This window comes from Medicago sativa, chromosome 2 (genome assembly GCF_051527215.1).
Source record: "Medicago sativa cultivar Bolivia chromosome 2, Bolivia_mono, whole genome shotgun sequence".
NCBI lineage: Eukaryota > Viridiplantae > Streptophyta > Magnoliopsida > Fabales > Fabaceae > Medicago > Medicago sativa.
In genome coordinates, this window is record NC_140750.1 from 56839061 (window position 1) to 56850772 (window position 11712).

General features: G+C 33.0%; 1 protein-coding gene and 1 long non-coding RNA gene across 15 annotated transcripts; one reads left to right on the plus strand and one right to left on the minus strand.

Moving 5' to 3' along the window:
• Positions 1 to 524: 524 nt before the first annotated feature.
• On the plus strand, positions 525 to 7416 carry LOC146949201 (uncharacterized). 14 transcript variants are annotated; one of them, XR_015027177.1, is made up of 16 exons: positions 525 to 710; positions 774 to 903; positions 1207 to 1294; positions 2555 to 2719; positions 3069 to 3137; positions 3296 to 3341; positions 3425 to 3491; positions 3595 to 3652; positions 4055 to 4216; positions 4313 to 4456; positions 5710 to 5745; positions 5875 to 5919; positions 6197 to 6310; positions 6409 to 6560; positions 6765 to 6848; positions 6942 to 7416. XR_015027177.1 is itself a non-coding variant. In XM_085745266.1 (9 exons), the coding sequence occupies exons 4-8, from the start codon at positions 2688 to 2690 to the stop codon at positions 3603 to 3605; spliced, it is 225 nt and encodes a 74-aa protein (XP_085601392.1). In that variant the 5' UTR covers positions 525 to 710; positions 799 to 903; positions 1207 to 1294; positions 2555 to 2687; the 3' UTR covers positions 3606 to 3652; positions 4257 to 4394. The 14 variants fall into 14 exon arrangements, 1 of the variants encoding a protein (XP_085601392.1); XR_015027171.1 differs by having other exon boundaries at positions 799 to 903; positions 5625 to 5745; XR_015027175.1 differs by having other exon boundaries at positions 799 to 903.
• Positions 4579 to 5130, minus strand: LOC146949202 (uncharacterized). The gene is made up of 3 exons (XR_015027178.1): positions 4992 to 5130; positions 4832 to 4900; positions 4579 to 4712 (listed from the first exon to the last, which is right to left on the minus strand). It is a non-coding gene; the product is annotated as an uncharacterized LOC146949202 (long non-coding RNA).
• Positions 7417 to 11712: the final 4296 nt, after the last annotated feature.

Sequence of the window (11712 nt, forward strand, 5' to 3'; positions counted from 1 at the left end):
CATGTAGTTATCCGTCTCAATAAAATTGCAAACTTTTTTTTTTTTTAAGAAAAATAGACTAGATGACGATAGCACATACATAAATGTACGCCTCTGTTTGTTTCCGCGGTAGATCATTTCCAAAACGTGGTTTTGTCTAACGCTCCAAATTGGAGCTTCAGCATTTTCGCATTGGGAAGCGTGAAACCACGTTTTTTCAGCTAGAAAACGTGTTCCCAAACACGCTAGAGTCAGTGTTAGAGCTCTGATCGCGTGGCATTTTTTTGATTTTTTTTTTTGGTTAAACTAAGATGTGTGGTCCAAGCAAACTTTATTCCACACCAGAAAGCTTTTATTTTGGCATAAGATAAGCCCAAGTCAACAAAAACAAGAGTCAACCTTCCTAAACTCGATATCTACTAAACCAAATAGGAAAATCAATGTCCGTGGAAATTACCTTTTTGCCCTTATGAGGGGCATTTTGGTAAATTAGAAATTGGACTCCCCTTGCCTATATATATGTGAAAAGAAAAAAAAAAAAAAAAAAAAAGGGGACGAGAGAAACGGGAACGGGAGAGGAAGAAGGGGCGAGAGAAACGGGAACGGGAGAGGAAGAAGGGGGACGAGAGAAAGAACGGAAGAGGAGAGGGACGAGAGAAAGAAATCGCCTCCGTCGACCTCGCCGTCCAACACTCCGATCTGCACCGATTTTAGAAGCAAAGGAAATTAAGGTAAGCTTATTCTATCAAGCCCAATTTCAATTTCAATTTCATCCAAACCCTAACCCTTTTCAGCCCCAATTTCAATTTCTTAATGAAGGGTTAATTAAAGTTGCTGCATGTGTGTCTCCTTATTCAAAGAAAGCTTAATTGAAAGTATGGGGGTTGGGTTTGCAATTGGAGGAAGAAACAAGAATAATTGGAGGTAAATTTTTGTACAAGTGATGGTAAATCATTTCTGTTTGATGGTTTCTGTGAAAGATTTAAGAAAAGTGTCTGTTTAAGAAGATACATAGGGACATGGTTGAATTTGATCTGAATGGTGCTGAATGGTAGTCTCTGTTACAGTCTAACATCAACCATTTTCCTTTGTATTAAATTTAGTAGTTTGTTGATTACAATTATTCATAGGTTGACTGTTAAATCTGCAATAGGGAATTGGTTACTTTTACTACATGATTACTGGTTTGGAAGTTGTTAATTTGGGTTACTTTGTATTGTGTTCTAGGTGGTATAGGTACAAAGGGAATGATGATGGTACTGATCAAGTTAGTGGTTTTGAACTTGATCAAGTGTCTAAACAATCTGAACCAAAGGTTAGTGATGTTTAGTGGTTAAGGTATAATTAGTTATTGTTGTAGCACTTTTGATGGAAGAGAAATGTGATTCCATTTTTGTTCTATAGGCTTCTGAAGAAGCATATGTGACTGATAAAGAAATTGTTTGTATTCTATTACCTTTATAGGCTACTATGTGTCTCTTTTGTGCATTCCATTATGTTCTTTGATTTGTTGATAAGAAAAAATCATTTAGCATGGTGATGATGTTCTTTTTCTGTTGAAGCTTCAATTCATCATGTGTATGCATCCCCTTGGAGTTTTGCAACTATGTTTCTTTTCTTTTGTTTTTGTTTTTTTTTTCCTTTCTAATTAATAATTGACATTATATATATCCTGCTTATGATGGTTGTTTAGCATGTTTAGCATCATTCATCTGCAGAATATTTTGATCCTCATTTCTGCTGCTGCAATGCTTATAAAGAGTTCTTGAAATTGATATTTGATCAATGATGGGTCTGTCAACCACTAAGTGTTTGCATACTTTTTTCTTGTGTGCATTTTTTATAAATGGTACTTCAAATTCATTATGTTCTGTGTGATTTATTACTATGAATCCACTAATTACTTTTATCTTGTGTGCATTCTTGATCAAAGGTAAGTCGGTCAGCCAACTCCAATGACATAAATTACTCCCTCTCAATTGGAGTAGACATATGATCACATTGTCAATTTTTGAATCCTTTTTGGTATATTTGATAGAAAATATTGTAATTGTTAATTGTCCTTTTTAATTGTTAGCTTTCATGTGAGCAGTTGGTTAAGTATAAGAATCATATATAAGTTGGTTGTAATTTTATAGCTCCCACAGATAAGTTGTGAAGTTGAAAGAAATTTAATCATTTCTTTGTGACAGTTTTTTAAATAAATGATGACAGAAAAATACAGTGGAGTACTCAAAATGAATAGAGTCAATATAGCTAAAGAACAATGAGGAAGATAAATGGAAATTTTTATAGCATCTTGATCTTAATTTATACAGTTTGTATCATGTTGTTGATCCATAGATCTTAAACCAGTCTCATAGAACCTAGCTCATATTGTCATATTATGATCATTCAGCCATTCTCATACTGTCAACATATCTATGTAAATTGAAAAGAAAAAAGTGTACCCTTTTGAAATTAATCTGTGTTGAAGGATCCAATTGTTATTTTTTTTTGGTGAAAACCCCTAATTAATCCTGCATTTATTTTTATTTCTGTGTATATTTTCTAATTTTTTTTTGTTACTTTGCAGTTTGAGGTGGAGAGGAGTGTAGACACAAGGGTTGAAATTTGTTGTGCTGGGAAGCCAGGGTTGTTGCTATCCACAGTAAACACATTGGAAGCATTAGGCCTTGAGATTCAACAATGTGTTATTAGTTGTTTCAATGATTTCACAATGTAGGCTTCTTGCTCAGAGGTACATTAGTTACTACTCCCTTGGTTACATTTTAATTGTCGCAATTGTTGTAAAAATGTGTTTTCATAAAAAGGAGCCGAGGGAGTAATATTAATTTTTTTGGATACTTAATTTTATTGGGAATCACGAGTGCTTCTACCATGCTCTTTGATTGCACAATTATGATTGTACATGTACAATTTTGCGTTAATGATTTCATTATCAAACACTAAGCACTAAAATAATCTCTTATGTGCATTAGAAAGTGACATGCATGAGTTAATATGAAAGAATTGCAGTTTTTGCTATTTCTATCTATTATGTTACATTAACTGTTAAATATACATTTTTTGTGTTTTCTTACTGTCAGGATGTGGATGGACTGGTGGAAGAGGTTCAAGAGGCTAGAAGAATCAGATTGCTGCATCAGCCAAGCAAGGTACATTGCTTAATTTAATTATACTCCATTTGTTACTGTTATCTACAATTTAATCCTCTCTTTCATTTATATATTCACATTGGTTGCAACTCTTTGTTTGTTTGCTATTTCTCTTATCATTCTCATAATATGTGCATGTGCATTATGATCCACCTAAGGAGGAATACATACATGTTAGGGCTCGCCCATAGCCTTGCAGAGAGGGTAAGATATAGTGACAAATTATCTGTGTTGTGAAAATGGAAAATAATTTGGATGAAAAGTTTTAAATTGGATTTTCAATGCAGGTGAGGAGGGAAAAGATAAGTGAGAGGATGAAGTTTCCCCAAGAACATTGTGCCTGGATGCAGCAAGGTGACTTTCAGTTTTAAACCAGAGAAATTCAGTATGATTTATTATAATTGACTTAGTTGTATTGTTCTTCTTTTTAACATTTGAAATTTGTTGATGTTTGCAGGTCACTGGTAAGGCAGTGATGCTGGATAATAAGCCTTTCTTTAATGGAAGAACCTCAGGTTAGCTAATAATAAGCTTCTAGAAAATCATTATTTCCTGTTTATCGTTCATGCAATATAACTCTGCATATTACTTTGAACTCAAGTTTAACCAAACTCTACATGCACATTTGACAAAGTTAATTGAAAATGGTTTGCAAGGGCAACCGCATTTGAGGTCCTAATGTCAAGTTTTGTGACGTCTCTGACCGCTTTGCAACCTCAGTTGCGGTCTCATTAGCCATATTTGATAGAAATTTTTTGTAACATTAGGGATTGTGACACACTCAAGTTACCTGTGTTGAAAAAGATTATAGTCTATATCTTTCGCGTGACACATTGCATAATGAATTTTTTGTTTATATGGCAATGATTGTTATTATATTTATTTAGTATTGGTGATAAAATTGGTGTTTGATGCAGATGTATAGCGACTATATGAAGAGTTTTAGAGAGAACATGGCAGATTTCTTAGAATCTGAGCTACTGATAGACATTGAAGTAGGACTTGGCCCTGCTGGGTAACTTAGATATCCTTATTCAGAATGCCTAGGCTGGGTATTTCCTGGTATTGGAGAATTTAATGTGAGTTTGTGTATTTTTTGTTGTATAAATTTGTGCACAGTTCCACATAACATTGTGTTGAAAACAAATTGACTTGGATCCTCTCTCACGGAGCAGCAAACAATATTAAGAGTTAAAAAGTCCTATCACACCAGTGGTTGAAAGCACGGATCCACTCCATGTTTTATTTATAAAAAGAGGTCGTGTTTCTTCTCAAGGTTTACAAACCACCTTATCAGTCAAGGCTTGCTGCATTTAGAGGTATCAAGGCTTTTTCCTTTTGTGTTTTTTTTTTTTGGATTTGGCTTCATAGTGGTGCTATAGATTATGCTAGAATAAACATGGGTTATAACTTATGCATGTTTTGTAGTAGAAGGTTTATTGCTTACAACATCAAGCAATATGATAAGGGGGTTGTAGAGTTCATTTTTCATTATGCATTGTTTGGGTTTATATTCCCAGTTTTGTGCTTCAAGAAAATGCAGTTGCAGTTTGATTTGAAAAAGCCTATTATTCCCTGCATAAATTTGAATGTAAGTGCAGCAAGCAATATCTAAAGCCAATAATAGTTTCCTAAGTACTTCAAACACAAATGTAGAAAACAGGTTTACTTAATTCAATAAAATTCGAGAAAACCTCAGTTTTGCAGTCAGGAAGAATACTGATGAGAGGTGGAGTGTGGCTAGATTTTGATGTTGCACAATCCTACAATAGGTAAAAACCACTTAAAATGCTTCATTGTTTCATTCTAAAAACAAAGTAAAAAATGTAGAACAAAGATTATTATTATTATTACCTCAAAATAAGATTGGGCTTGACCAAAGTTGAAGTCAACTTCACCTTGAATATAACAATTCTTATAGTAATGACGTCCCAATGCATCCCACAAAGTGTCTTGATAACCCAAAAAACTACAATCAAAGATAGCTGAATTATTACCGATTATAGTAGCAGCTACTGCCTTTCCATTATTTCCATGTGTGTTCTGCAATTACACAATAATTAATTATATACGCAAGCTATTAAAGTCATTGCTTAGTGAGGAAACTTAAAAAAAATTCTACTAATTAGAATGTTGAAGGTTCAAGCACCACAAGAAACTAATATAATCATTGATTTAGTAACATTTCTTTGAAGATTTTTTTTTTTTTGAGTAATTTTATAGAGCTTGAATGCTTTTTATTTTATTTTAATCATGTTCTGTACGGATCCAGAATCTCATACATCTCAGTTGTAATCTAGCCTGTCGTCTGTTACTTCTACCTTATTTCATATTTCCAGTATTTAAGCTCTCTTCAATTTTAAATGGCATGCTTGAGTTTTGACCATGACATGAGACACAATATCTTTGTCTAGATTAAGTTTTATGGATTTCAAATTATGAAATTCTGGATGCTCAAATCCTCTGTCTGTTGCTTTGTCAATATAGGTTGGGCTTTTTCGAGCTCGAAGTGATTAAGATACAATTGTTTGCTAAGTTTCCTGTTGAAATTGATGGAGAACCTTGGTTTCAGGAACCCTGTACAGTTTCCATCGCTCATCATGGCCAGGTTATTATTTTAAAACTCCCTGTACAGTTGGCAGGTTTTGTTGCGGTAGAGGTCCTTAAGAAACTTTTTCTCAACTTTTTGTCGCATTCTCATCTATGTTCTGACACTAACATATCTCTTTTTCTGCAGTTTATTCTCGGCTATTTCTTTCCCACCCATTCAACCAAATATCAGGTGAGACACTAAAACAAAACCAAACATTGTCCTCCCTTATAGTTGCCAAGTTTTAGTCATAGTTATTTTGCTATGTTTTTCATCCTTTGTTGGACTTTAATTGGTTAGCTAGATATATTGAACCCATAATGTCATAACAATTTTTGAATTGACATGATCTGCAATCTCAGTGCATGTTTAGTTTTTTGGTTTTAACATTTTGTGACAAACAAGTTTCATTTCTGTTTCAAATGTCTATTACCATCACTTCACTAACTATGAGCAAATGGTTTTCTAGAACAATAGAAGCAATCACAGTGTCAAGAAGTTCTTTTTAGTTCTGCATTTGAAAAATTCATGAATGCCATGGATAGATTTCTTTTTGCTGCATTCACCTGCATTTTAGCACTAGGTATGTTACATTTTGTTATTGCTATACAGAATATTATACATCTCATTATTTATGCATGTTTTATAAAGTCGTTGAAAATTGTTTGTTATGAACCTTAGGAGGGTCAATAATAGGAACAATAGCAAGAGTTATCAAAGGCCAGACCACAGAAACTGGTTTTCTTGATGGAGCTGGAAAATGAGCAATTGCAGGAGCCATTGCAGCCATAAAATTGATGAGTTTTGCTTCTGTGGCTGAGCCATTTTCCAAGGTTACAATTCTGGCTGACAATTATCTCACCACTGATTATTTACGTAGCTTTGACACTTTTGATTGAATGTATATATTGCTTTGACACTGACACATGTGATTACATTCAATCATTTAGAAATATTTTATTTGTATTATTTGCCCTTATATTAATCCAATTGAGACGGTGTTTGTCTCACCTATCAATTTTGGTGTGGAATTGCAGGTTGCATTGTTGAGAAGTTTACTAAATGGGAGAGTGTTTGTGGAATGAATATGTCCAACTGTTGCACAAGCTTATTTGTTTTATGTAAGTATTAATAAATAAAAAGCTTACGAAATGTGAAATTAATTCATTAGAATCAAAATTTTAGTTTAGATTTTGTGCAACATGTGTTTTCAGATAAATTCACTAGAAACAACTTATGGAGGAGTGCTTTCAGATATTTATGACAACTTGGGAGTTAAGGGGATGCCACAAAGTTGTATTATGAAGCTTCCATGGCAGCAATTCAGCTCCAACAAAATGATGAAATTATACAATGAATCATGTTGCTCAATTTGCATCCAGGTGTATGTTGACTCTTCAAAGCCAATAACACTTGATCCTCTCTCTGTGTTGTATTTATTCAAATTCAAGATACTGCTATTACCAATTGCAGCTAGCTAGCTCAATATCACTAGGTGAAATCGAAAATAGGCTTCTCGTCGTGATTGATAGTAAAATAAAACATAGAAATTTAAAGAAAAAATACAACTGTTACATTGTTTGGTGGGTCAAGCACTAGGATTTTGATTGCTTTTGCATATTCTCAATGCACTATTCAGTTCATTATGACAATTGGAAATTTTATTATAAATTGAAAGTGACATTCAAATTTTTTTTTTTGGCTTTCGCACCGGTTTCCGACCCACCAAAGGTGGACCACTAATCCGGCTCATGCGTAGAGGCATGCGCACTGGCCAAGCGTTGTTCCTCCTGGTTTTTTTGGCTTTCGCACCGGTTTCCGACCCACCAAAGGTGGACGACTAATCCGGCTCATGCGTAGACGCATGCGCACTGGCCAAGCGTTGTTCCTCCTGGGAATCGAACCCGGTATTCCCCGGGTACGTCCTTGGAAGGAGCTCCTTGCCACTGGAGCCCAAGCAACTTGGTTAAGTGACATTCAATTTTGTTGCCATAGATATTGAGTCATTTTCTCACACATTTAATGTTTGATTCTTTAATGTCTATGACAATTTCATGCTATTTTTTCTTTTATTTTTTTTAATAAAAATAACTCGGCCAAAGAATTTTGAGAACACTCCACGACCTTTTTATTGACAAGAGTCACAAAGATCAATCAGGAACATGTATGGTGATTATTAGCCCAATTCTTGAGAGGGTTCATCATGTGTGCAATAACCCTGTTATACTCTTTTCCTTAGTTTGCTAGAATGTAAAAAAGTCGGTTGTTTCTTTGAAGAATACAGTTATTCACTGTAGTTTGCTCATTATTCGTATATAACAAAATCTATCGAAAACACAATATTTAACCCATGCGAAGCACGGGTAGCCTCTTTTTGCTAACTTTATAATAATAGCACTTCTTTTTATATTTTTGGTAAGTATGTAATTATAATTTACACACTATCGGTTCCTTTATTAGTTCCAGTCATTTGCATCCTAAATATTATATCAATTTCTTATATCATGAACTAATTATTTTGTAACCCGTAATGCATGAATACTCTAAATATTGTATTATGGTTTATAATTATCTATCATTTCGCGATTTATCATTCCGATATAATATTTTGTCAAAAAAGTAGCTGAACCCCGTGCGAAGCACGGGTTTGTAACTAGTATATATAAGAAAGGAAATGTCCTTTGAAATTACCAATTTGCCCCTATGAGGGGCATTTTGGTAATTCAATTATTGGAAGTGTTTTTTTTTTTTTTTAAGGTTTGGCCTATGAATTTCCATTTTTGCCCCTAACCAATTTTTTTAATTATTTTCTTATTTTTATATTTTTAATAAAATTTAATTATTTTCCAATTTTTATATTTTTAACTATTTTTCAATTTTTCCTCCCAAATTCAATTGTTTCTACATTGCCGTTGTGGGAGATTAAGGTATCGTTTGACCCGACTTTTTTCAAACTTCTCTACATTTTGAAGGAGAAGTTAGGCCGAATACAATATCAATTAAGTACTTACTAAAAAAAAGTACTTTTTTTGAACGCATAAAATTGAATGGAATGAGCTTTGACCAGAAGCTGTTGAATGTTACTTTAAAAAACTACTTCTTGACAATTTATTTCACAAGCACCTCTTTTCAACTCACGTCGGGAACTTTTTCTTTATTTTTTAATATTATATTTCAATATGTTTTTTTTCTTCCATTTAACTTTATTTTTTTTAACCGTTCCATTAATTTTTTAAGGAGATTCCATTTAATTTTATTACCTTTTTTCAAAGGAATTTTATTATCTTTTTATCACTTATATATTTAATTTCAATATCGTTTAATCATCACAATCTCACAAATATTTTTATTCACGCTGTCATTTAATGATCCCAAATATTTTTATCTCCTTTCTTCAACCTCGCGAATATATACACACATTAACGTTTAGAGTAATATTTTATGTCCGTCTGTCTGTTTTTTTGTTACGCTAATGCATATAATTTTTTTAGTGTTGCTTGGTTGAGTGCTACCTCACCAATTTTTTTAACTATTTTCCAATTTTTATATTTTTAAGAACTTTTAACTATTTTACAATTTTTTATTTTTAACTATTTAAAACTAAGTTGATGGTTCATGGTTTTTAAGGTTTATATTTTGACATATTACAATGATTCACAATTATCCGTCATTTTACCATCTATCCTTTCAATGTAATCTTCCAGACTGAATATTACTAAGCATATGTGAAGAGACTGAATATTGCTCAGTTGATATTACTTTTTTGTCGTCAAAGAGATTTTTTATTTTTTAACGGTCAAAATATTAATAACCAAGTTCCTACACAAGACGCTAAAGAGTTTAATGTGTTTCTTTCGTTCATTTTGTGTCATGTAAATATTGGTGTTAATCCCTTTCCGGTAACTCTATGACAGTAGCGCTCACTTTTATAATTTTAACTATTATGTAATTTATGATGTTTTTCTGCTCTTGATAAAGCTTTCATAAATATTTTGATAAAGTTTTTTAATTTTTGTGCAATATTCATTAATTTGTTCATTTTTCCTTCGGAACAATTTTTTTACAAAATACGTTACTGAACCCCATGCCTTAAACCATGCATCACAAATATTTGGATTATGCGAACTTCATTCTCAAATTTACTAAGAATGGTAATATTCCGTAATTTGAACATCTCTCCTTTAAAACAAGTTTTTAAAAGCGCGTATAATTCACATGAAAGGACTCGATACTAAATTGCAGTTAATATATGCCTTTGCTGTAGATCATGTGAAATGATTTATATACGTTGAAACTGAAAGGCAAAATGATATAAATCAAGTAGAGAGGCATTCAACTATCTGTCTGATTCAGAAGTTTGTTCACCTAAAAGGAATGGATACTAAATTGCAGTTACTATCTACCTTTGTTGTAGATCATGTGAAAGGATTTATATACGTGGTACTAAATTGCAGTTAATATCTGCCTTTGCTAGGGGTGGCAAAAATACCCATGCCCACGGGTACCTGTGGGTAAAATCCGTCACGGATATGGAGCGGGTAGCTAAACTGGTATCCACGGGTATAATAAACAGGTATTTGACTACCCATTATTATATGGACACAGACACGGATTGGATTGTATCCATATCTACGGGTACCCATACCCGATAATAAATTAAGTAAATTACTAATATATCTTTATATATCATATCTTATTACTTAAAGTTGGTACCTTATTGAAGAAAATTTTACCCCCACCTAAAAATCCTCAATAATAACCTATTTTTATTTTAAATTTTTTAATTCATCTTATTAAGTTCACCGTTTCCACTTCATTCATATCATAAAACATATAGATTATATAAGAATCATGAATTTTCTATGAATTATGTATGATTTATGAAATTTTGAGTGGATTATGTATGGATGTTTAAAAGTTGAAGTTTTTTGGTAATTAAAAAAAGTTATTATTTGTACCAAAAAATAAATAAATTCAAAACTCCATGGGTACCCATGGATACCTCAATACCCACGGGTACCCGTATAGTGAGTACCCACAAGGATACGGGGCGGGCACGGGTATCATACTTATCCAACGGGGCGGGGACGGGTATCATATTATCCGTACCCATGGGTATCCATTGACATCCCTAGCCTTTGCTGTAGATAATGTGAAAATATTTATATACGTTGAAGCTAAAACACAAAATGATATAAATTAGGTAGAGAGGCTTTCAGCTATCTATCTGATGCAGAAGTTTGTTCACCTGAAAGAACTGGATACTAAATTGCAGTTAATATCTGTCTTTGTTGTAGATCATGTGAAATGATTTATATATGTTGAAGCTGAAAGTCAAAATGATATAAATCAGGCAGCTTTGGTAATAGGGTTTTCATTGGTTTATAGATAGATATCAATTATTACTGGAAAAGTGTTTCTACCGCTGACAAAATATGTTTTCATTTGTTACTTGTGATCAAACCATTTTAAAGATTTAATTTTGTAATCCGTAATGCAAGAGTACTCTAAATATTGTATTATGGTTTATAATTATCTGTCATTTCACAATCTATCCTTCTAATATAATATTTTGTCAAATACGTTACTGAACCCCCGTGCGAAGCACGGGTTTGTAACTAGTTATATCAAACAATAACGAGAGTCAACCTTCCTAAGCAGTGCGCAAGAATTCTCCATGACGAATATTAAATTAAATCAAACAATAACTCGATATTACACTGCACCTTCCTTAACGAGAACCAACATTTGCATCTTCAATTGCAAAGAATAAGGAGCCTAATGACCATCAAATAGTCATGCCAGCACCACCCCGTCCAATTTCATTAGTTTAGATATAGATCATTTTTGGTAGAAGTTGTGTTTTATTATGTTATGGCTAAATTTGGTAAATGAAAATTTAAGTAAAACATGAACAACGATTTATTAGATTGTGTCCTTAGACATTGTGATGCAATCATATCACATCTCAACTGGGTGTGTATA